Raw genomic sequence first — 25,388 nt, forward strand, 5'->3', positions numbered from 1 at the left:
TTTATAACCTTGAAAGGCAACTCTCCTTTGTTTAGGCTATATCTAAAGTGTCCAGAATTTCTCAGAATAGTTTAGAGACATTCCACATTCCGGACCAAAAACAACAACAAAAAAGTATGTAGGAATTCCATACTAAGAACAATGACAATTTAAAGACATGAAAAAAAAAAAAAAAAACCCTCAAATGACTCCACTAACTCTCAATGGTCACATATCACCTGTTTGTCACTGGTATATGCTTATTTTAAACTCCAGAATGAAGAAACTTGACAAATTAGATAGATGCTTCCTCTTTACATCCACCAAAAGCATTTTCTAAATAACCTATCAAGGAATAATTAGCATGTTAGATGGAAAGTAAAACCATAGCACAGTTGGCCAAGGCTTTCATTTGGTAGATATAAGACCCAATATAGAGTTACAAAATTGCAAGTTTGAGGCTGAATAAATAAAAAAACAATTGACAAAGAGCATGTTATTTTGATTTTTATTATACAATAGAAATCTAAACTCAAGAAAATGCTTTATTCTTGAATTCAGACCATATACTGAATTACTAGTTTTAAAAAATTTATAGACTTAGTTGTGGACTGTCACACACTAAATTTACAAAAAAATTACATAAAAAAAGAGCAATTTAAATATTAGAAATTACAGGAGTCTCTCCCTCAAACTGAAGGAGTCTTCTTTAACAGCCTTCAAAGTAGCTCACTGGCAATCATAAAAAAATTCAAGAAGCTCATTCATGTTGTACAAGCCCTAATGGAAAAAACTGAGGGAACTCATTGATAATTTTCACAGCTTCATTGTAAAGTTCAAGATCTGAAAAGAAACATTTAAGCAAACACTTAATATATAGCATCAACTGTTATCTGAAGGATATCTACCTATTTCTCTCCTGTTTAGAAGTCAGTTTCTTTTCATGTTTATGTAACTGTGGTTCGGAAAAGGAGAGAGGAACATAGTTATTTTCTGCTGAGTCATAATTTCAGTATGTGTTACTATGCTCTGTTGTAGCTTCCAATTCAGATCTTAAAATACTAATTTTATAATATCTTAAGCCCTTTTATTCCATAACTAGCAGTATTTAGTAAATATCCTTCACATGAAAGAAATGAATAGTTTACATGAAGGTCTCTTCTTGTTTTACAGAAATTGAAAGTATGTCAGGACTGAGATTTAACACCAACACATATTAAATAAAAGCTTTTCTCCTATTAACCTAAGACTAGTAGCAAAATGCTTTACTTACCAAAGCGATTACAATCTTCCTTGAACTGGACATAAGATGCACACATTATGGTTGCCTTGGCTGTGACTTTTCCAACTACTTCCACAATTCCAGAGATTTCTTCATCAAGCTAAACATTGAACACAATGTTAATTAGATGTATTTACCTTTTCAATTGATAATGATCTTAGGAAGCTATTATAGTTTCCTTGTTTTTCAAACTGTTTTACAACTTAACTAATTTTTCACTGAGAAAAGAAACTTTGTTGACACAGACTACAGATAGGGCAGCCCAGTCCTGTTATTTTTAGTGGTGGCTCAAGGTCCAAAGATACAGTTAGACATTTAAGTTGAAGGCCAAGTCATTTAAAGACACTGAGGATGTTCAGAATTCCTGTAAATAGGAATTTACTTGAAAAGTTACTGAGAAGAACTGCATATTAATCTTAGAATACATGTTCTATGTAGAGTAACCAAACAGTATATGATTTGTCTTCATAAAAGACCACAAAGATGTTTTTAAGTACATTAAAAATGATTTTAAAAAAATATAACTTGGAAATTAAAAATAGAAAATAAAGCTGACTGGCAATACCACTAGGAGGTCCACCTCTTCAAGGTCAGCATGTAAGAAGATTTCAAATGTATTTTGGGGGCATTTTTTAAGTAATAAAAATTGTTATCCAACCAGGCTTAAGGGACGCTTTCAGAGACTTGGAGTTCTAAGAATCACTAAAGGTTAGAAATAGAAATAAAATATGAAGGCATGCATTTGATTTTAAAGCTAAGCAAGTTTTACAAGTGCACCCTCCACACTCCCACCCCCAAAATCAGAAATAATAATAAACCAAACAATATACCGGCTCCATCAACTCAATGGTTCCAGTTTTTCCTTCTCCATCTGAAAGAATAAACATTTTCCCAGTGGGATGAATCTAAAAAAGAAAGAAAAAAAAAACAATAAAAATTCACATAGATTTAGAAAATAGAATCTACGGCAACAAAATATTTAAAAATTTCATTGAAGTTTTACTTGGTTGAACACAGTTTATTTGGTCAAGTTGTAATCTTGTTACCATGTGGATCATTGGAAACCTAGTTAATTTTGGATTTCTAGTAAACATTGATTCCTTGCTTAGTGTTCTTCTTCTTTGCAAAATCTGCCAACTGTGTTCTAAAACTAATCTAAGGAAGTTTTTCCTGCCTAACAGTGGGATTAGGCCAACATTCATGATTTTAGTACATCTCGAAAAAGGTATGCTTTTCAAATGAAAAACAACGATCCGAAAGAACTGGTTGCCAGATCTGAGAACTACTTCCCTGGGGATCTGAATTGAGCTCCACTACCTGATGTGACTGAGCCATTTGTTAATTACCAGCACTATGGCTCAGTCGTCTACCTGGGAAGTTAGAGTAACTTTTCACCTAGGGAATGTGGGAACGAAATGACCTAGTAAATACGTCCTTGCAAGTGATTTCCTTTCCTTCGGCTTTCTCGGTCACAGCCTCTGACACTGTGGGCCTATTTCACACCCATAGGAAGAGGGCCGTAAGTCTAAGGCTGGGTTGGATACAGGGCATCTATAACGTATGGGAGGGGCAATCAAGTAATGGTAATGTTTCCTAGAGAAGCGACTGCAACGGGGAAAACAGCTGGTTGCAAAAGACAGAGAAACAAGAGGATTCATCATCCAAGTCTGGCTAAACCAAAAAGTGGGGCAGTGGAAGGAGGAGCCAAGTTGGTAAATACAGAAAGGGGGCGGGGAGCGCTGAAACGGAAAGACCAGTGGAAAACACTGTTTCTGCGACAGAAAAGAAGCTGCACCCAGACGGAGCTGCACTGGCTTAGCAGCGGAAAAGCTCTTCCTTGTGAAAAGCCAGTCCAGCTGCAGGGCAATCGCTTTTCCCCTACTCCCCGGTTGCCACGGGGCCCCGTCCTCTCGCCCGAGCCTGCGAGCGCACGCACCTTCTCCAGCCTCCCCACGAAGCACACGGGCCGGTCGATGAACTGCGCTAGCATGCCGGCGTTGATGCGCGCTTTGGGGAGCTCCATCACGTCCACCATGACCGGGCCGCGAACGCTCTGCAGCCCGCGGGAAAACGCAACACGAGTGACTCCGAGCAGGCCGGCGCGCCAACGAGGGCAGATTTCCCGAGCACCAATCGGAGGAGGCCCGCGCTCCAGCTCCACCAATCAAATCCACAGAAGCGTCGCGCAGGGGGCCGGGGGCGGGGCGCGACGCTGCCGGAAGTGCGGGTGCCCCGCCTGGTGACGCGAGGCGTTCCGGAAGTCGCCGCGGGCGAGCGGAGCGGGCCGTGCGGGCGGGACTTGGAGGGGTGGGGGCTGAGGCTACGGACCCGGGAGCTAAGGCGGCTGAAACGTCAGCTCGACCCCGGAAGTAGGCGAAGCAGTGCGGCGGGCGAGCGGCGGCGGGGGCCCAGGTAGCTCTTTCCGACGGGAGGTGTCTCGGTCTCGGAGCCTCTCTCCTGCGGGGGGCTGGACCGTCTGGATAGGGGGTGGAGTCGAGTGCCAGGTCCGGGAATGCCGTGGAGCGGGAGGTGTGTGCGTCGGGAGGGAGTGCTGACAGCGGCCCGCTTCTGCGAGGTTGGCGCGGGGTGCGTGTCTAACCTGGGGTCTGGGTTTGTATTTCTGATCTCGGTCTACCTGAGGGAGTCATCATCAGTCTTCGTCCCCACCCTCCGGAGGTGGTTGCTAGGAGACTGAGGTCCATTTTATATAGCATGCTGTGTAACGTACCTGCTCACTCTCCCAACCGATACCAAGAGGTGCTGACCCTTTATTTACCTGGGACCTTTGCTAACCTTGGCGGTATGGAGGTGTCTGTTTCCTCGCCTGCTGCGTGTGAGCGAATATGCACTGGGGCTCGGGTAGAGGAGGACCAGTGGGCAGGACTAGAGGAGTCAGGCTTTACCAGCTGTCGACCCAACCTTGGTGCTCCTTCACAGGTGCCACATTCTCTCTTATCTGCCAAACTAGGGGCTGACTAGTTTGGCAAGGCCCTGGCTAACGCTAATTTGGGGTTGTAATATTATAGGTAGTTCCCCGAAGTACTTTGAGCTGGCTGTCTGAAAGACAATTTATTCCAAGATTCTCGGATGTGTCCCCTGGTTCATAGTATGGCTGGAAGCTGGTGGCTCTTGATTTTAGTGATTTCACCAGCGGGGGATTGGTACTAGGAAATTTCGAAACGAATGCACATAAAAATAGAGGTTGTAGAAATTAGAACGTAATGTTAATTGGGTCTCATAATTATGTGGAAGCAATGTCTGAATTTTCCTAAAGCCACAGACTTCTGAAAATGTAGGGTCCTAATGAGTTCCAATGCAGTCCTGGTGTTGTTGCCTTAAGTAACCTGCAAAGATCTGATTTGAGATTTTTATATGACAGTTTAAGATCGAAATCCGATGTACCTATTTAAATGATTCTTAGCACTCCTCGGTGTTTATGTAGTGCTTAATATGTTTGTCTTAATTCTGTTGTTTCTAAAACACGTTTAAGGAACCTCATTAGTTGTGGGCTGCGCTTCGTTTGGGTGCTGGCAAGTCAGTATCTCAGCTTTCACGCCACTACTTTTTCTGTCCAGCCGCCTAGCACCCTTTAGCTCTGGGAATACTAGCCAGCAAAAAGTTAGTTAGCAGGTCAGTTCCAGCTTGCTTTCGCTGTGTGCTATCAGCAAATGGTACCCTGTCTTCAGCAGTAGGTTCTGACCATCTAGTTATGATGGACAGCTAGGTAGTAAACTCTGTTGTTCAGGTGCCTCTGGGGCATCCTTCTCAGCAACTCCTAGGGAAGTTTCTCACATCCAGCCCTGAGATTTTTATTTGATAACTCAAGACTTTGGGGGAAGCATTTTTCACCCATGCAGGGTACCTCCATTTAAACTCCCTTTTAAAACAGTTATACTTTCCAATTAGCTTCCAGAGTAGTGGGGTTTCCTTGAGGCCTTTTCACAGTCCTCTGCTTTACCCCACTGCTTTACTCCCAACCTCCTGCCCGCCCATCTCTGCTTAAGCCTTTTACCCCTAGTATTCTCACCCAACAAAGTGATTTTTATGGCACACATACTCTACTATCTCCTCCACTCCTCAAGATTTGTCTATTCCCATTTTTGGCCTTTTGTAGCTTCCTAACCTTTATAGACCCTACAAATTAAACACACAAATCTAAAAATTTGAAGCTAGGATCCATACATGAGAGAAATCACATGGTGTTTGTCTTTCTTTGCTTGGGGTACCTCTTTCAGTAAAATATTTTCCAGTTACTTCTGTTTTCTTGTAAATTTCATTTTTTTTTCTGTACAGCTGAACAGAACTCTATTGTGTATATGTACACATTTTCATTATTTGTTCATCAGTTGCTGGACATTCAGGATGATTCCATTTCCTAGCTATTGTCACTAGAACAGCAATGAACATGGATGTCTGAGTATCTTTAATAGGATGAATGCTTTGAATATTAGCCCAGGAGTGGTATCGCTAAATCATATGGTAGTTTTCTCTTTAGCTTTCTAAGACACCTATACACTGACTTCCTGTCTTAGTTACTATTCTGCTATAAAACATCATGACCAAAACATCATAAAACATCATGTCCAAAAGAAACTTGGTACAGAAAAGATTTATTTGGCTTATATATCTTGAATCATATTTATTGAGGGAAGAAGCCAAGATGAACTCAGACTAGGCTTCTGGAAGCAGGAGCTGATGCAGAAGCCCTGGAGCAATGTTGCTTACTGGCTTGCTCTTCATGCCTTGCTCAAACTGCATTCTTACAGAACCCAAGATCACCAGCCCAGGGTGGTCCCATACACAATGGGTTGGGCCCTCCCACATCAATTATTAATTAAGAGAACGCTCTACTGGCTTGCCTATTGCCTAGTCTGACAGAGGTAGTTTTTTAATTGATCTTCCCTCCTCTTAGATGTCTCTAGCTTGTGTCAAGTTGGCATAAAGCTATCTAAGACACTTTTGTAGTGGCTTCACTAATTTATATTCCCATTCTCAGCTTCTAAGTATTTACCTTTCTTGGCATCCTCTCCAGTGTTTTCTTCATGGTAGCCATTTTGACTGGGGTAAGATGGTATCTCAAAATAGTTTTAATTTTCATTTTCTCTAATAATTTTGAAGACCTTTAAAATGTTTATTGGCCATTAGTATTTATTTATTTTTTTGAAAATGTTCTGTTCAGTTCCACAGTTCCCCCCCCACCTCCCATTAGATTGGGTTATTTGTTTTCTTGAGTTGTTTGTGTATTCTAAATACTAATTCTATGCTGGGTATATAACTAGCAAAGGTTTTTTTTTCCCCCTTTCGTAGGCTGTCTCTTCATTCACTTGATGATTTCCTTTACATACAAAACATTTAATTTCACAGTAGTCCCACTGGTTGATGTTTGGTCTTGTCTCTGTGTGACAGAGGTTCTATTAAGGAAGTCTCTACTATGCTTTTATCTTGAAATGCAGTCCCTGCTGTTTTCTTTAGTCGTTTCAGAGCATCAGGTCTTACGTTGAGGCCCTGAAGTGCTCGGAGTTGGCTTTTGTGCATGTAAGAAATAAGCATGTTGTTTCATTCTTCTACATGTAGATATCCAGATTTCCCACCACGATTTGTTGAAGATGCTACCTTTCCTCCAGTGTGCATTTGTGGCATATTTGCTGAAGATCATGTGGCCATAGTTGCATTGGTCTCCTGTTCCATTGGTGGATGTGTCTCTTTTTGTGCAAATACCATGCCTTTTTTTAATTAATGCTGATCTGTGATTTAACTCGAAATCAGTTGTGGAAATACTTCAATCAGTATTTTTTGCTCAGGATTGCTTTGGCTACATAGGGTTGTTTGCACTTCCATATGGATTTTAAGACTGCCTTTCCATTTCTGGGACGAATATTGCTAGAATTTACCCCCACATTACATAGAATCAGTAGATTGATTTTGGGGTGGATAATCATTTTCACAATATTTACTCTTCTAGTCCACGAATTTGGGAAGTTTTTCTTTCGACATAAAAACCACAATTCTCATCTTAAATAGAATAAGACATAGTTTATTCTGGAGCCAATATGAGTGATCGTGGCCCAGGACCACATATTGAGGTCACCGCAGATTCCATGTTCCATTGTGGAAGCAGTTTCACAGAATTTATAGTTTTACAGAGCGAAGAAAGTCATAAATCAAGATAGCTTTCGCCGGTACAAAGAGATGGAGGAGCTAATTTAGAAGCCTAAGATGTTATCTGATGCTATTCTTAGCTCTTGGATTAGTGGAAGCTGCTGTACTGCAAAGTTAATAACATCTAAGAGGTTTTTATTTATTATCACCAGGTATTAATTCAGATAAAGAGTGGGTCAAGAGAAGGCTGTTCCAGAAGACTAAAACTAGCCCAAAATAAAGTAATTAGCCTCTGAATCTACAAAATTTGAATCTCTCCACAGTACTTAAGTTCCAGTCCATCAGCCTCTGCAAGCAGACTCCTTTCAGGAGTTTTTTGTTCACAGCCAGACACAACTTCTTTTCAGGAATTTTCATTCACACCTCCATCCTCAATTTCTGTCCTCGGTGTTTTGAAGTTTCATTACAGAGATCCTCCATATCATTAGTGAGGTTCATTCCAAGTTCGCTTGTTTTGTTTTGCTGTTATGAATGATGTTTTTTTTTTCTTGTTTCCTTAGTATGCTTGTCATTATTAGAGAAGTAGGCTATGGTTTTTGTTTGTTGATTTTGTATCCTGACACTTTGGTGAATATGTTTATCAGTTCTAAGAGTTTTCTGGTTGAGTTTTCAGGATCTCTTAGAGAATCATAACAGGAACAAGTATGGGCACTTTTACATCCTCCTTTCCTCTTTGTAACTCCTTTATTTGTTTCTTTTGTCTACCTAATCCAGTTCTATATTGAATATGTTGAGACTGGCAAGAAGTAGATACACTTGTCTTGTTCCTGATTTTTTTCTTGTTTTTTGTTTTTGTTTTGTTTTTGGTCTGTGGAAATTCTTTTTGCGTTTTCCTTACTTAATACAATGTTGGCTATAGGTTTGTCATATGTAAGTTTTATTATGAACTATAGTACTTCTGTCTCAAGATTCTGCTAGCTTCTCATTCTTTTGTCCTAGGTTTAACTCTCTATTCTTCATGTACTTTAGCTCGAAGGTGGATTCCTCATGTCTTATCTGTGGTGCCCAGAGTCAAGTCTATGTTTTTAGGGAAGCTGATAGTTTCTTGCTCTGACAAGTTTCTTTTTTGTTTGGTATAGTTTCTTATAGTTTCTTTTTGTTTGGTAATTTAAAATGATAGATTTTATGGAATTTTTGTTTGTTGATATCTGTGGTTTGGTTTCAGGCTGTTCTCAAGAAATGATTTGTTTCCTTCTTTACACAATGTTTGGCCCCAGGCTTTTGTGCCTGTTCTTGGTGGGATATGGTTCATTAAAACCCAGGCTTGTATCCATCAGAAATCAGTGCCGGCCTTGAGAAAGACGCTAGTTGTTAGTGCTTGGATATCCCCCATATATTTGTAGCCCTTCCTTCTTTCTGGCTGCTCTAGACTTTCCTTATTTTTTAATGGCTTGGCCATGCATTTTAAAATGGTATTAACATATTCCAGCATTTTTCATAGATTGTATTGGCATACACTTTTTTTGGACATCTGATTTTTCATGTTACCAGAAATATAAATGTGTTATTGTTATTTTTGGCTAGTATTAAGAAGTGTATACCTGGCTTTTTCATCCCATGACTGTTATTTAAAAGAACCTTGTGGGATTTCTAGTTGGTGAAGACCACAAATACAACTGTGCATTAACCAAAGCTTTAATGTGTAGTAGTAGTGATGTGTATTGAGGGGTCAAAATGAGTTGAAATGACAACTTGGAATGTCTTCCTCAACTGTAATGTCAAAGAGTTGACTTAATGGTAGTGCTCGAAGTATATTGGATGAAGAGTAAAATGACCAGTTTCATGTTTTAGGAGAAACACTGAGAGTGGAGAATGGCTTGGAATAGCCTAATGAAGGTGCTTTTGGTACAAGTAACATCACTTTTTTCATATAGCATCAAAATTACTATTTAACTTACTATTTTAACCCCGAAATTCAGTGTGTTATATAAGTTCATACTGTTACGCAACCATTAGCACCACTGCTTCCATCTTCAGAATTCTTCATCTTCCAAAACTTGACTTCTGTGACAGTAACGCAGTCATTCTGCAGCGCCGTTGCTTTTGACCGCTATGATGTAGCTGCTCTAGGTGGTCTGCAAGTGTAGCCATGCAATAGTTCTCCCTGTGCATGGGCTTTTTTTATTCAGAGACATCTTTAAGGTTTATGTTATCACATGTGTTATAATTGCATTCCAATGTAAAGTTGAATAAAACCCCATTGTATGAATATACCACAATTTGCTTGTTCATCTTTCCACTGATGGACATTTGGTATTTAAGTAAAAAAGAAAAGATAAAATCCACTGTGAGCCAACTTGATTAGTTCTAAGGTTTTTTTTTTTTTGAATTGCAAGCAACTTTGTTATTATTAGTTATATTTTATTAACTCTGTATCCCAGCTGTATCCCGCTCCCTCTTTCCCTCCCAGTCCTCCCCTCCCTCCCTCATCTCCTCCCTGCCACTTTCCAAGTAGTTCTAAGTTTATTAGCATGTGAATTTGTGAGAATCCAAATTCCCTCCAGCGTTTTACAGCGCCACCTTTTTATAGACAAACAGTATTGCTTCAGTGTTCACATAGATTTTCATCCCACCAAGGTCGTTGGAGACTCTAATATGAAAACAAACAAAACAAAACTAGATAATTTGCCACTTAACTAGTTAGTCACTTGACTATAAACAGATATGGTGTGAAAGGGTGTTTCTGAAGGATTGAGTATAAATATGGCAACTGAGAATCCACTGTATCAGAAAGATACCCAAGTTTGCTGTCATGATCTATACTGGTGATGCTTGGATACAGAATTCTATGGCAGTAGTAGAAGAGAGAAGCTAAAAGTTAGGCATTAAGAAGTTGTGAGACGGGAGCTGGAGAGTTGGCTCAGAGGTTAAGAGCACTGGCTGCTTTTCCAGAGGTTATGAGTTCAAGTCCCAGCAACCATGTGGTGGCTCAAACCATCTATAATGAGATCTGGTGCCCTCTTCTGGCGTGCAGGTATATATGCCAACATTGTATAAGGAAGGTAGGATGGAAGGAAGGAAGAAAGAAGTTGTAAGAGATAGTGGTCAGTGGACATACAGTAAAGGATGAAAATTAAATCAAGGTAACACTTAGGATTCTGCCTCTAGAGGCTGGTTGGGTCATAATACTGTTCCTCAGATAGAGAATAGAAGATTCTTTGTCCTAGGGAATGTGATTGAGGCTTGTATAATAAGAGAATAAACAGCACAGAGTGAAGAACATAGACTTTGGAGTAGTTAATTAAGTTCTGATGTTTTACTTAAGTGAGTTGGACAAATTATTCAGCCTTTCAGATACGTACTTTTTCTGTATTAACAGAGGAGAAAACAAAGCTTCACAAAATTATTGTTAGAAGCTTTAGTGTCATGTATAGAAAGCACAGAATCAAAGGCCTTGTTACCCCTAAGAATGTTAAATAACAAAAGTTGTGATGGCTAAATTATCCTGAAGTCTCTGTGTGGCATCTTGATGGTAATGAGCACGGCAACAGTGACTATACAAAGAAAATTCAAGCTGCTTGTCCAGAAGGAAGTGTGTGAGACTTCAGATCCTGAAACCGTTTGTGTCATATTTTACTCAGCTCTCCTTAGCAGTCTGGATTGATAAGAGATCATGACCTCTTTTTTCATGTAGGTTTAATAAGATGTTTTCTACATTTTCATCTATTGTGAGAAATAATCATCAGACAGATACTCTTAGTCTTTGGATCCACATTTTTCCTTGCTTATGTTGATCTCCTTCTAGTGATCTTATTGATTGGAGAGGCTGGGTTGGTGAGGTAGTTTTTTGTTGTTGGCAGCTTCTTGCTCTGTGTGTAGTCCTGGAAGTCAGATGAATGTACATATTCTTTTATTCATTAATTCTAGTGGCTAAAAGACTGGCTCTTCTAGGCAGTAATTGGGTTTTCTGTGGCTTAGACTATAAAAGAATTCTAAATGAGAAAATGAGAACAGATTTGTAATTCTTTGAACTTGAAATTAGACCAGTCCTGTGGTCTGCATATAGAGGTTTTTTGTTTTTTTTTTTCCTGTTTTAAGGTCTAGTCGGAATACTAGCATCCTAATTATCGCAGAAGACTCCATCCCCGGGACATTGTTTATCATAATGGTCATTTTACCCGAGATCTTGGCTATACTGGAGAGGTGTATTATGCTCAAATTGTCAGGAATCTTTCTATGAATGTGTTTTTCTTTCAAAGTTGCACACCTGAATGGAGTAGGCATTATTGTTCTGATGGCCTGTAAAGTCTTTTTCATGCCCAACTAGGAAGGGTTGCTTTTGGCATTTATGTAGAATTATATTTGTAATTTTCCTAAATTAGAAGAAGTTATCATTAAATCATTAACTTAGAAGGATTAGTATGATCCAAAAAGCTGTACATTATCTTCTTAGTGAATGATTGATCATTTGCATTGTAACTCATAATTTCTCAGAAGTCAATAACTTGATCTTTTAAGTTCTGCAGCAGACCCAGTATTTGGCAAAAGAAAGTTATGCTTTGGAGCCTTGCATGATGGCTCAGTGGCTCAGCAAGCTCACTGCCAAGCTTGATGACCTCAGTTTGATCTCCAGTTCCACATAGTAGAAGGAGAGAAACACCTCTCACACTTTGTCCTCTGATCTCCACATCTGCACCATGGTGTGTGTGCATGTATGAACACAAACACAATAACAAATATTGTTCTTCACTTTGACAATTAAAAAGAGAGGAAGTTTGTTTTGTTTTAAATGAAACCTATGACTTGAAGATGTTCCCTGACATAGTAGGTGATGATGACACCTATCATCAGAGGACTAGGACACTGCCCATATTTATTTTGCAGTTTCAGTATTCATAGAGAAGAAAAGGACACTGTTCTTCACCCCAGGTAAAGTCTTACATTCCTAGGTCTCATGGAATTTCTTTATCTGGAGTGCTCTCTGCTCAGTGGTTAATATGGCAGGAATCCTTTTTGTCAAATACCTTGGCTTTCAACTAAGGATAGTTTTGCTATATTGGGAACACTTGTTAACGTTCAAAGACGTTTTTGGTCGTCTTAACACAAGCAATGGAGAGACCAGGGATTCTATTTGACATACACTGTATAGGATCAGACAGACTTGTAAAGTTAGGGATGGCATTCCCTGGGCACTGTTTTTTTTGTTGTTGTTGTTGTTTTGTTTTGTTTTTGTTGTTGTTTTTGTTTTGTTTTTCCTCCCCCTGTCCACTGTTAAAGCATTGTTGGAATCTGTGAAAATTGTTAGCATTAAAGGTAAGCTCTTAATATTTATACCACAACTTTCTTTTTGATGTACATTATCCTGTAAATACACAAAGATGTTGGGGATGGAGCAGTCGGACTCCTAATTCACAGCTGTTAACACTCTGCATTGCTTCCCTAGTAAAACAGTCACACTAGCCTTCACCAGCACTAGGCATCTGGAGCACTCCCCAAATGCCTTGAGACAGCTCTGAAAGGTTGCAGCTGATTGCCCGGACTCAAGGCGCAGTCCCAGTCAGGACTGTTGAAAATAGTCTGTTCCAGACATTATGCTAACCACAAACCTGGATGGATGAGGTAAAAGGACTCCATAGCTATTCCACGTTGGCCAAATGGGGGAGCACTTTCCCTGGCTGAACAGTCATAATGCCTACACTTTTGTGAAGGTTTCTGAAGCTCCCTTGTACTCTCCCAGAATCCTTAGTAGCTTGATGCTCTATATGCAGCTTGTAGTTCATGATTATTCAACTTACAAGTATTTTTAAGTGTGCGTATGTTTTTAAGTTACCAGTTAGCTAAAAACATCCATAAGGTCATGTTAGGAGAATAAGTTTCATTTAATGTTTTTATTTTCTGTTGACATATATGCAGATGATGTCACTTTCAATTCAGGTTACAAGTGAAAAGGTTAGAAGTGTTAAATTGGACCATGACATCTCTTAAAAGTGAGGCTGTGGCTTAACTTGACTCTGCTTAATCGTGTGTCTTCCCAAAAGACTGCTGGAAACTCAAGTGATTACTGGTGGAAACAAAGGCAAAATTAATGGTCTTACAGATCCAGAGAGAAAACTGGTAATAAAATCCAGTATAGCTCTGAGTGGGTGACAATGAAAAGAAGCAAGCTAGGTCCGTAATGAGTTGCATATGAGGTGACACACATCCTTATGAAGTATCGGAGGCAACTCTATCAAGTTGAAAATGTCATCATTGTCTAGACAGTTGGGTTTGTTTAATTGGTAGTCTGATTTTTCTTTTTTTGTGTTATACTTGGTTGGTTGGTTTGTTTAGCAGTAAAAATATAAAGCCTTTTGAGGGCGGGGGGAAAGTGTGATTGTCACCACCAATTTGTGTCTGTATGTGCTGTTAAAGTTAGTCTAATGTGTTCTGAGGCTATTTCCAAGCTCTCTTGGCCAGAAGGGGAAATAGAAACAAAAGAGAAAGAACAGTGAAAAGTTTCCTACTGTTAGAAAAACTAAAGTGTTTTTATTTATTTGTTTATTTGGAAGTTCAAGGGCATTTTTATTAGCTTTTGAGAGTAAAACAACAGAACATGCCAGCTGTAACTCTATGCAGCTGCCAGGAGAAAGGAAATGGTAAGAGGGAACCATGCTTTTTGCGATGGAGGTCAGCAAGCACCAGTGAGGCAAAGAACAGGGCTTCAGTAGAAGAATGAAAACTCCCAGATGCCATGGAGAGCATGCTTGTGTTTGGCCAGTATCTGTAAAGAAATAAAGAGAAGAAAAGAAAAGGTTGGGCTTTTCTGAGTTCGAGCAAGCCTCAGAGCAGAGGCTCCACGGTGCAGCCTGACAAAAGCTATGCAATCAGCTGCACTCAAGGCTTTTAAATGGCGAAGAGTGGGTATTAAAATGCACTGTTTCAACTTTATTGAGTATGTCATAAAGGGTTATATAAGGGCTTTATTCGAACACGTAAATATTTGCAGTGTTCCAGAAACTACAATGTCTTTTAGAATTTTCAGTGGAAATCTTTACTTATAAACTTGAAAAGTGGATGGTAGCAGATAATTCTTTAAAAATTTAAGGGACATGTGAGAGCCCAGGTACAGTCTGTAGTTTTGAGACTTTAAAGATACTTATTTTTCTTTGATGGTTTCTTACTTGTATGTAGTGGATTTGGGTCATTTTTGACACCACTACTACTATTCCCTTTCTCATCCTTGCATACTCCCACTAAGCCCATTCACAATAAGCTTCTCTCACACTTTCATGTCTTGTTTCTTTGTTGTTGTTTTGTGACCCACTGAGTCCAGCATGGATTGGGAGGTTATTTCCTGGAGCATGGACGCTCACGAAAGAAAATTCCTTTTTTCCTCAGCTATCATTAACTGGCAGTCGTTCCAAGGGAGGAATGGGGACTCCTAAGCTCCTTCCCTATCCACAGTCCTGCCTCATCTTGTGCAAGTCTTGTGCTGCTAATCTGTTACTGGAGGTTTATAGTTGTAAAGTCGCTGCCATTTCTAGAAGTCAGCATTTTGTAGCACTTCTTTGCCTTCAGCTCTTTCTACCCTTGTCTTCTGTCATGTAAAATGAGCCTTGGGGAGCTGATACAGATTTCCCTTTTAGAGGTGCGCTTAACAGTCACTTAATATTTTGTGTTTGGTTGGTTGGTTTTTTGAGACATGATTTCTCTGTGTAACCCTGGCTGACCTGGCTTGGTTTTGTAGACCAGGCTAGCCTTGAACTCACAGAGATCCACCTGCCTCTGCCTCCCTGAGTGCTGGGATTACAGGTGTGTGCCAACACCCCCAGCTATTGTTAATACTTTAACAGTAGTGAGTCTTTGTGTTAACCGTTACCCACTGCAAACAGAAGCTTTTCATACTCAAACTGAAAGCAGCATGTATATGTAGAAGTCATTTGATACCAAGTCGATTTAGCAAGAATGGTAGTAGGTTTCCTCTTAGGGCCTATAACTTCCCCAGCCATAAGCATTTGGCCAGAGTTTCAGTTCCAGGCAGGAATATCATCTTGTGAAGACACCTTAAATGGAGTCAGAAAGTAGTTGGTTTCCCCACAGTAGTCATGTCACCACTGCAACACTGGGCACATTTGGCTGGAGACTCAAAAGAGCCAAAGCAATCACAAGTGGACAGACTCTTGGAAATGGCTTAGAAAAGCTAAATTCTTTCAGAATTTTCCTTTTTGATTAGATTTGGGCTATTTAAAATTCCCGTTTTAGTTCTAAAACTGCCATGTGAGGCAAACTCCAGTTTGCATAATGGTCACTTAATTTACATAATATTTCCCAAAATTGAACAAGTTGGTGCCTTATAAAAAGTATGTTTTTACACAATACTTGAATTTTTACTATGCCTTAAAATCATATTGAAATGGAATTTATGTTTTCTTTTTGTTCTTAGTTTTTAAGTTAATATACAAATTGATGAATGGGTCTCATTGTGCGATCCTTCCTGGATCCACAGCTCTGGTTATGGTAACCTGTGCAAATCCTGGTACACTTCTCAGCATCACAGGGATTTCTCTCCATTAAATGTTAGGGCTGGAATTTATGAAAACTAAAACCCGGAGTGCTTTCTACCGTCAGGACTCTGCTCTGCCTTATCTTAATTCTTTTGTTCCAAGGGACTGCAGACAGCATATGTGTCCTTGCTAGCGCCTTTCAGTTTTTATCCCAATTGTTTTCTAAGAATTTTCACTCCTTGGCTATGTGCAAAGATGGTAGTGGGGGCGGGGCAGGTCACCCATGCCAAGGTCTGTACAGTTGGGAGTTTGGGGTTGGCAGTAATTTTGTAATGGGTACTGCACAGTTGCCTGAAGCAGGTAACCAGGGGAAAGGATGTCTGAAGCTTCTTCCTTTTCTTTTTAAGTGGTGTTCGTTGTCTGAGGCTTCAGCTAAGTATGGCAGAGAAGAAGCCCAGACAAGGGATTTTTGGTTTTTGGTTTTTTGTTTTTCCTCCCCTCAAACTAATAATGTTTATTGTGTGGTTTGCCAAGTTCTCTGACTCAAGTGTTATCTGTTGATTTTAGTTTTTAATGGAGTATTTTCCTACATGTTCTTCTAAATCTTCAGAAATTGAAAGAGGTCGCATTGTAAACTTCCAGGGCACAGATTTTAGACTGTAAACAGATGTATCTTGATTTATACATCTTATCATCTAATCTCTAGAGAAAGTTTGATGCTTTTAAGTCTGGCATTGGAATTCCTAGGAGTTACTACTATGCTACCTTTATGACAGGCTCTTTACCGAGAAGGGCAGAAGTTTTGGTCCCATCTGAGTTGGCCTCATACAGAATGTCTGTTTCAGATAGCAGCAGCAGCAGCAGCAGCAGCAGCAGCAGCAGCAGCAGCAGCAGCAGCAGCAGCAGCAGCAGCAGCAGCAGCAGCAATGTTCCACTTCTTCAGAAAGCCTGCGGAATCCAAAAAGCCCTCGGTACCAGAGACAGAAGCAGATGGTTTTGTCCTCTTAGGTGAGTCTTTTTAAGAAACAAAATCCTAATTAGATGATTTGTTTTAAAAATTAGTTGGTGATTATATGCTAGGTTTCTGAACTGTGGCTTCTAATTTCAGAGTAAGTTGTGTGTGACTTTTCTCTGACCTCCCCTTTCGCTCTGTCAGGAGTTTGTGCCTGACAGCCAGCAAGGCTTTGTCAGCCCCATGATAGTTTCTGGAAAGCTGCAGGTGGTTCTTGCTTTTCCTCTCACCTCCTGAATTTGCTGAACAGCAAAAGTTAAGAAAACCTCAGGCCTCCTAGAAACCATTGTGTTCTGGGATATATTCTTCTCTGATGAATTTTATTCCAGCTAAGTCTGGCGTTCCAACCCCTAGTTCTTTCTTTTTTTTTTTTTTAATATCTCTATATTAAGACATGTATAAAGACTTTACTCATTTTTGTTTGTTTTTACACAATTAGAAATGGCATTGTTCTCTGTTACCATGCACTCATTTAAAGAACATGACAGTGGCACACTTATAGTTTCTAGAGCTTTTTATGTATTTTTTACCTTCTACCACATCTGTTTGCCAGCATGGAATATCAGAGACAAGGTCCTCCCATGGGTGAAGTGGCTCTGGTTTTTGTACAGTCTCTGTTATCATGTAGCCTTGGGCAGATATTTTGTTGGTTATCTTACAGCTGCCCTAGCAGGTATCTGCTTTGCAAGTCTCCTGCCTCAGCAGGTAAAGATCACTGCTGTGGGCCACCTTTCTTATTCCAAGGAAGACTGACTGCAGTGAGAAGTATCTTTGACTGAGACTTGGAAGTCTCACAGCCTTCCAGATTTGCCATTTCATGAGGAAATTTCCAAGACTTTAATTACTCTAATAAACTCAGTACCAGCTGTTCTGTTTGCTCTATCCACACTCTGATGTATGTTTTCTCAAAGGCTGACATGCTGTGTTTTGAGCAAGTTTTCCCAGGACCATCTTGGACTAAGCATGATTGATGTTGTCTCCATATGTCTAGCAGTTTGACACTTACGGAGAAGAATCACTCCTGTCATAATCCCAGAAAAACAATAAACCATGTAGTGTAGTTGATATTACATGTTCAAATGACCCAACAGGTATCAGCTGAGGCCTCCATGTCTCTCAGGAACTATCAGCTGAGACCTCTGTCTGGCTAACCCTGTTTGGTTTTAAATGCAGAGCTTCTAGCTTCACTGATTTGTGTGTGTGTGTGTGTGTGTGTGTGTGTGTTGGGAGTGGGTTGGGGGGCAGAAGTGGGAGGGGCATGCTTTGCATACTTGGTGTTCTGTGGGCTTAGTAACTCTCCTCAAGTTTTATGCTGTCAATCTCAGTATCATCTCTGTGCTCTCATTTCTTGCCTCATTTCTCTTTTCCTCTGTCACATCATCTTGCTTCCCCTTCAGGAGTACTGCACAGGTTTAGAGTTAAGTACAGATATGAACACTGTGACTCTACAACCAGAACCTTTGGGTTGACCTCTCAGCTTCACAGTATATTAGGGTTTCTAGCTTGAGGAAGCTGTTTAACAACCTGAGGTGTCCCTGAGCATGGTATCACTACTTATCCACTGGAGTTGGTGTGGAATTGCATGAATTAATGTGCATCAAGTACCTAGAATAACCCATAAGTGGGGTGGTACTAGCACCATGGAGAGAGGACTTTATTTTCCAGGTTTTTCACCTTGCTTGAAGCAAAATTTGGAATTAGCCTGGGTAATCAGTTCCCAGAGCCTATCTTTTTAGTCTCTGTACTGTTGCAGTTTTAAAATGCTGCGCTGTCATTTTTAATTTTTTTTTACTTGATATAAAACAGAGGCATATGAAGTTGTGATGCTGTTAACAGTATGGTGACAGTAGGTAATGTTCTGTACATATCAAAGAGGTGGAAGAGAGGGCTTCAGGGTTTTCACCATGTCTTCAGTTTTAATCTAAGCCATTAGTGATAGTTGAAGCTTTTTTTTTAAGTGAAAAACCTTAAATTGTGTACTTTATCCTTTAAACATGAAAATGCTTTTAAAAAGGAAAATTTAGCATTGTATTACTCTTTGTTAAATTTGGCTCTTATTTTGGCCACCTCATACTGTTTGCTATCTAATATTTTAAATAACTAAGATATTTTCAAACTATTATATGAAACCAACTTCATGGAAGTTGAAGGCTCATGGTATTAATGTTCGTAGTGAAACATTGTCAGTATTCATGAACTTAACCAAGTTTACTGATAAAAGTCCTACCAGTTACTTGGAATATTGTGTTATCTTTAAGAAATAAAATGACAAACCTTAATATTTTTTTTTTGTTGTTGTTGTTCTGGTACATTACCCCCTTTTGTAGTGTCTTTATGTAATATCTGTTTTAGTTTCAGAGCATACCATATGAAAATACTTTGAAAAGATACATTAAATGGTATACATGAAATATTTTTAATAATTTTATTAACATGGTGACATATTCATGTATCTTAGAATATGTACAAGTTACTCTTTTGCCCATAGCCAAGAGCAATTTATGGGAGAAAGAGTTTATGTGGGCTTATGGTTCCAGAGCACTAGATTTCCTTAACAGCAGGGAAGGCAGGTGTCCTGAGGCCACATCAGGAAGCTGAAGGGTCACATCTCACCTCTTTAGTACTACACAGGAATCTAGGACAAAGAACTGGAAGTCAGATGAGGCTGGAGACTCAAATCCCTCAGGATTCCCTCCTGTGAGGTTCCAGGTCCTAAATGTCCATAACTTTCCCCAACAGTACCACCTACTGGGGATCAATGAACTTGGGGCACATGTTCATTAAAACCATTCAGTACATATCCACATAAGGTTTTTTAATTATCATGTGAAATTGGAATATGATGGGGTTGGAGGAGATTAGTTTTTTGTTTGTTTTGTTTTTTATCTTCCGGCTTCTAAATGATAAAAGTATTATGACTTAGAAACAATTTTCTGCCAATATAGGCTATGCAGAATTGGTTAGATTACACTCTTATTTGCCTTTATAACCTTTTTTTTAAAAGATCACAGTAAATTTTACTGTTAAATCAAAAAATGGCGTCCTCTGTTTTTTTTTTCCATCCAAGAATACCTTTTCCTTTACGCTACTATTCTTGTTTAATGTAGAGTTGAAATTTGATGTTCACACAAAATCAAGGCACTTTGTTGATAATAGGAACATGTAGAGTACTCATGCAATTAATTATCTCATGTTAATAGCCTTTTCCTTACTAAGATTTCTAAAGCTTTTGGCCTTTGTAGATTGAGGAGTATGTAGAATAAGAATAAAGGGAGCCGATGGAGCTAGTAGAAAAAAAAATCTTTTCCCTTGTGTAACAGTGTGTATTCACATAAGAAGGCAAGAGTTCATTCAGTAATGAAGTTGAAGTAATCCTCCAGGGTATTCATTTTACACAAAAACAAATTGCAGTTTTCATTTCCATCACTGGGTGGCGATTTTTCACAGTCTTGTGCTACTGTTTGAAAAGCCAGGAAGCATGGCACTGTTTGTAATTACCAGGGCCTTGTTCTGTTATGACACATTTAATTGTACTTTTAACACATTATCTTTAAGTTGATTACAAATTTACTAGTGTAATGTGCAACCTTGTAGTTATTTTAAATTAGGAGACGGTATTGCCTAGATGTTGGCATATAATTCCATTCAAAACCAAGACAAAGGCATGTATTAGCTTATTATGTTATAGCCAAAACAGGGAAAACATCAGTGGCGAAATCATAGGATATAAAATGAAAGGAAGTAATATAGGTTATTGTCGTTGCCTCCACTAATATTGTTGATCCAATATTGCATGTAATTTTGGAGCCAGCAGAACGGAATTGGGCAAGCAGACTATCACAGAGTCACAAAGAACTGGGACAGAGTACAACTGAAATGTACCACAGTTTTCAGCATATGCAGGTACTTCTTAAAGTAAGGGCACAAGAACTCATAGTTTCCTTTCCAACGGGCTACTTGTTTTGTAAAAATGAATTTTAAAACTGTTTTAACAATTCATAGTAGCTTGAATTTCATCTTTAAGTGTTGATATTGAAAAACGTATCTTAGTTTCCCCCTTTTACATAGCTTAAGGATTAAATCAGATTTTTAAAATGTAATCAGGTGTTTTGAAGGTTCTTTATTGTTACATTCCTCATTCTGGGAATCAAAGTATGTACATATACTTAAGACCACTTTATTTATTTTTTTATTTATTTAGGACTTTTAAAAACTAGTCTCTCATCTCTGTTTTTGTGGGGTTTTTTTTGTTTTTGAGAATGAAAACTTAGCTGTGTACGGTGAAATTTTATATTCCACAGAATAGGGGTTAGTAAGTAACTTTGATTCTGTGTCTAGCTAAAAGCTTTAGCTACAACAGCAGAAACTAAACAGGCTTTTGGCATGTGCTTTCTATTTTAACTCCTGTTCTTACGAAACAGATGAGCAGACCTTAAAAAAAAAAAAAAAACAGTGTTCATGAATTTAAGAAGTAGTTTGTTCTTGTCCTTGTATAGTAATATCCAGAAAAACTCAAATACGTTTAATTTAACATAATGGTCTCTTTATATTTTTATGCTTGACCTTTAAATTCCAAAGCAAATGTACTAGGATGTTTCCTTTAACTTCATTATGTAGTGTACGTTCTTATAGTCCCATTAAGAAATTTGGAGCTGTGTGTGATGGGTGGAATTTTCACATTCATTTCTACTGAATTCTGGTCTAGCTGATAATGCTGATAATGCATCATTTTAGTTCCTTTAGTTCAGGATGTTATCCCCATGTGGGGGTGTACTGCCCTTTCTATCTTTAGGAATGTATAGAGCGGGAGGAGCTTAATTGTATAGGATAGGGAAAAGATGCCAACTACACAGAGAGGCAGAGCTAACTCTGTATTTTACACAATTGTAGGGAAGCCATTCATTCTTTCTGGGGCCCAGTGGATTTGGCTGACTCAAATGCAAATTAGGATTCTCCCTCCCTAATCTATATTTCTAATTCTTCCCATTAGGGCAGCACTTGGAAAATGTGCTTGTACTGGGGCCTATTCCTAGGTTCTGATTAAATGGGCCTGGTATTCAGCTGAGATACCAGTGGTAGCAATTTTTCCCCCTGTAGATGATTGCAGAGGACATGCAGGGCTAAGGAATACTATAGTTCACTCTCTACAATTTTCTAGTTGCTCACCTTCAAATAATATGTTAAGACACTTTGAGAAAGACCTAACAAAACATGAAGTTATAGTTTCTCTGCCACCTCATTTGAACTATAAACAAATAACAAAAAGTGAGACCACAAAAATTTTGGATAACCAGACATCTAGAAAAGAACAGAAAGCTTCATAATAATAACAAGTGAAGTCTATCTATACATGTAATGCATTTGGAAACAGTTCTTTTTTTTTTTCTTTGTTCTTTTTTTTTTTTCTTTTTAAAGCAGCAGAGCATTTGGGAAGTATTTTGTTTAAGTTGATTACACACGTGCACTTTCCCAGTGCTCTGTGACTTTTTGTGCACTTGTAGTGCGTCTCGGTTGTCTCTAGGTGAGATTGTGTGACAGATATTTCAGAATAACATCTAAGATTTTTTTATTTTCACTTTTTATCAAAAAATACAAGGCAGTCCTATTTCTAATAAAGCTGTGGGCATGGGAAGATTGCCGGGCTGCTGTGCCAGTGTGTTCTCAAGGACGCGTATTCAGTGGGGGGTCCCCGTCGCCCTCTTGTTCGCTTCAGCGAGAAGGTACTTTCTTCCACATGTCCCCACCGTGGTGTACTGCCTCATTGCACACCGGAAGCGACATGACCAGCCTAGCATGGACTGTTTCCAAAACTGAATCAAAACAACCTTTTCTTTTCATAAGCTGAGTTCTCCCGCACCTGTCAGCAGGGACAAAAAGCTGACTAACAGAATGCCACAGCCCAAGTGGATTATAAAACAATCTAGCATCTAAAAGATAGTCCTTGGCATTTTTAGAGTAACTGACATTTGAGAATTTGAGGTTACTAATACAAACTCTTTTCCCATAAAATGTTGCATACAGTTTTGAGATCTTTCCAGACTGTTCCACTTGGCTTCCCAGATTGATACACAATAATAACCACTAAATCAGCACTAAGAGCAGAAACAGTGGTTGATTATCACAGTTATCAACTTCTTCAAGTAATCTTTCAAATTCTTTTAAGGGTTCCAGTTTTCCTTCGGTGCTGCCAAGCGTATTTTCAGCATATGTATCTAAAAATGGCAGGCTCCGGAAACAAAACTAAGTCCTTCCATAAGTTTGGAGTGTAAACCTTTGACTTAGAGTTCCAAAAGTTTTACAGCAATTCCTATAAGTCACTGATTCAGCGCAGTTACTACATAGTTAACAATATGATGTGTGTATGCCATTAAAGTGTGTACCATGCTTTTTTTTTTTTTTTTAGCACAAGGTCATTCTGTAAGTCTAGTGCAGTCCCTCCCTTTTCAAGGCTAATCCTAAGATAGTCATTTCTTCGTGCAGAGGCAATGTGTGCCCTTTTCTCCTAGTTGGATGCTTTGAACATGGAGTATGCTCAGAAATAAAGATGTTCGCAGCAAGCAGAGCTAATGATACTGATATCTTGCTGTCTAAAACATTATTATGTATAAAAGGAGAATAATCATTCCTGCTCTGTTTATTTTATAATGTTCTCAGAGTCAAAACTAATAATGCCTGAAAAGAAAGGCTTTTTAGTGCTATAGGGCTTATACTTGAGTACTATATGGTTATATTCATTCCTTGTCAAACAGTGTATGCCATTCTTGATGCAAAGAACAGTTGTATGTCTCTGTGCTGGGGATCACACAAAGGGTGTTACACTTTCTAGGCAAGTGCTTTGTCACTAGCTACGCTCTTTCCAAACTCTTCCAACCCTACCTGAATTACTTTGATATGATACTCATGCTTGTACATTTTACTTAGAGTCTCTTCTTTATTTCCTCAACAGATAAGAGTAAATGTTAAGTAAAAATATATAAACTACTTACTACAAATTTTTAGTTAATCTTAGGTGCACAATCTCTACTGTTTTTTTTAAAAAAAAAAACAAAACTGTAAGAAGCATCTTACCCAGGATCCTTCTTCTTGCTTAGTTTATCTAGGTGTGCAGATTTTAGTTTATCCTATATTATATGTCTAATATCCACTTATATGTGCGTATATATCGTGTGTGTCTTTCTGCTTCCGGGAAAGCTCACTCAGGATGATCTTTTCTAGATCCCACCATTTGCCTGCAAATTTCGTGATTTCCTTTTATTTTAATTGCTGAGTAATATTCCATTGTGTAAATGTACCACAGTTTCTGTATCCATTCCTCATTTGAGGGACTCTGGGTTGTTTCCAGGTTCTGGTATTACAAATAAAGCTGCTACAAATATGGTTGGCAAATATCTTTGTTGTGTACTTGAGCATATTTTGGATATATGCCTAGGAGTGATATAGCTGGATCTTGAGGTAGCACTATTCCTAATTATCTGAGAAAGCACCAAATTGATTTCCAAAGTGGTTGTACAAATTTACATTCCTACCAGCAATGGAGGAGGGTTCTACAGGGACCATTCTTATTCAAACCACCACACACACCAAAGCCCTATTCAAACAACAACAAAAGATACGGATCATCTTAACTGTAAAAGAGTGAATCTCAGGCTGGCAAGATGACTCAGCAGGAGATGGCACTTGCTCCCAAGCATGATGATCTGAGTTCAGTCCTTAGGACCACATTGGTAGAAAGAGTTCACCAACTCCCACACTGGTCCTCATATATGCATGCATGCATGCATACATACATACATACATACATACATATATTCACATGCATGCTCTCATATACACAAACACATTCAATACATACAAGCATACATGCAAAGATACATAAATTTACATAAATGTAATGAAAGTTTTTTGAAAGAGAATATCATCACCTTCAGGGCAAAAAAAAAGATAAAAAATCAGTTATTTTTTAATATCATCTGTACATGCCCCATATAAAGGTCAGTGGTTCCTATCAATCTTTCTTTTCCTTGCCTTTTAAATCTATAAAATAATTACAAAATGCTGTTGAAAATATAATCAAGATTAAGCATAACTGAAGACAGATGTAGAAAAATAAAAAATGTAAAGATGACATATTTATTACCAAAGAGATAGAAAAGATGCCATGTCTACTTAGAACAAAAATTACTACTGATGGTAGTACTGAGGTGCACATGCGCACAGCAGGGTTTCTTCCCTCAGTACTCTGGTACAGGAGGGTCAGATTCTGTTGGCATAAATTCCACTGCCAGAAAAACTGAATGTGTTTTGGAAGCGAATGCCAGAGACTATGAAGAGCATGAGTGTTCCTGGTCTGAGACTAAATACTCGGGAAGTTTTCCGCATAAAAGTGACAAGAAAAGGGCATGGCTGAAGAGTGTGCGACAAAAGTTAATTGGATAGTATCAATTAACAGTTATTTCAGTCTACAAAAAGGCAAAGAGACCAAAGTTAGCAGATGGTGATTCCTCCACACTCTTATCTGATGGAGCATAACTAT

General features: G+C 38.9%; 2 protein-coding genes across 6 annotated transcripts in view; one reads left to right on the plus strand and one right to left on the minus strand.

Annotated features, from left to right (window-relative positions):
• Nucleotides 1-473: 473 nt before the first annotated feature.
• On the minus strand, nt 474-3,391 carry Rpa3 (replication protein A3). The gene is made up of 4 exons (XM_021657471.2): nt 3,198-3,391; nt 2,092-2,166; nt 1,253-1,361; nt 474-822 (listed from the first exon to the last, which is right to left on the minus strand). Exons 1-4 carry the CDS (start codon nt 3,294-3,296, stop codon nt 740-742), a joined length of 366 nt encoding a protein of 121 aa, XP_021513146.1. The 5' UTR covers nt 3,297-3,391; the 3' UTR covers nt 474-739.
• A 132-nt stretch (nt 3,392-3,523) lies between these two features.
• Nucleotides 3,524-25,388, plus strand: part of Umad1 (UBAP1-MVB12-associated (UMA) domain containing 1) — a 197,885-nt gene continuing 176,020 nt past the window's right edge. For 3 of the 5 annotated variants that reach the window (XR_009588276.1, XR_009588277.1, XM_060374135.1), the window contains exons 1-2: nt 3,688-3,836; nt 16,689-16,851. Coding sequence is in view for 3 of the 5 variants with exons in the window: in XM_060374135.1 (XP_060230118.1) it covers nt 3,774-3,836; nt 16,689-16,851 (226 nt within the window). In the remaining 2 variants the exon portion in view is untranslated. The other 2 variants (XM_060374133.1, XM_060374134.1) reach the window with 2 other exon arrangements.

Source organism: Meriones unguiculatus, chromosome 21, assembly GCF_030254825.1.
Source record: "Meriones unguiculatus strain TT.TT164.6M chromosome 21, Bangor_MerUng_6.1, whole genome shotgun sequence".
Lineage (NCBI taxonomy): Eukaryota > Metazoa > Chordata > Mammalia > Rodentia > Muridae > Meriones > Meriones unguiculatus.

Excerpts from the sequence above, each read along its gene's own strand:
- Rpa3 (XM_021657471.2), bottom strand. The coding sequence starts at position 3,296 with ATGGTGGACGTGATGGAGCTCCCCAAAGCGCGCATCAACGCCGGCATG. Across the intron at positions 2,167-3,197 it reads TCGTGGGGAGGCTGGAGAAG|ATTCATCCCACTGGGAAAAT; the intron begins GTGCGTGCGCTC and ends TTTCTTTTTTAG. Across the intron at positions 823-1,252 it reads GGAAGATTGTAATCGCTTTG|ATCTTGAACTTTACAATGAA; the intron begins GTAAGTAAAGCA and ends GTTTCTTTTCAG.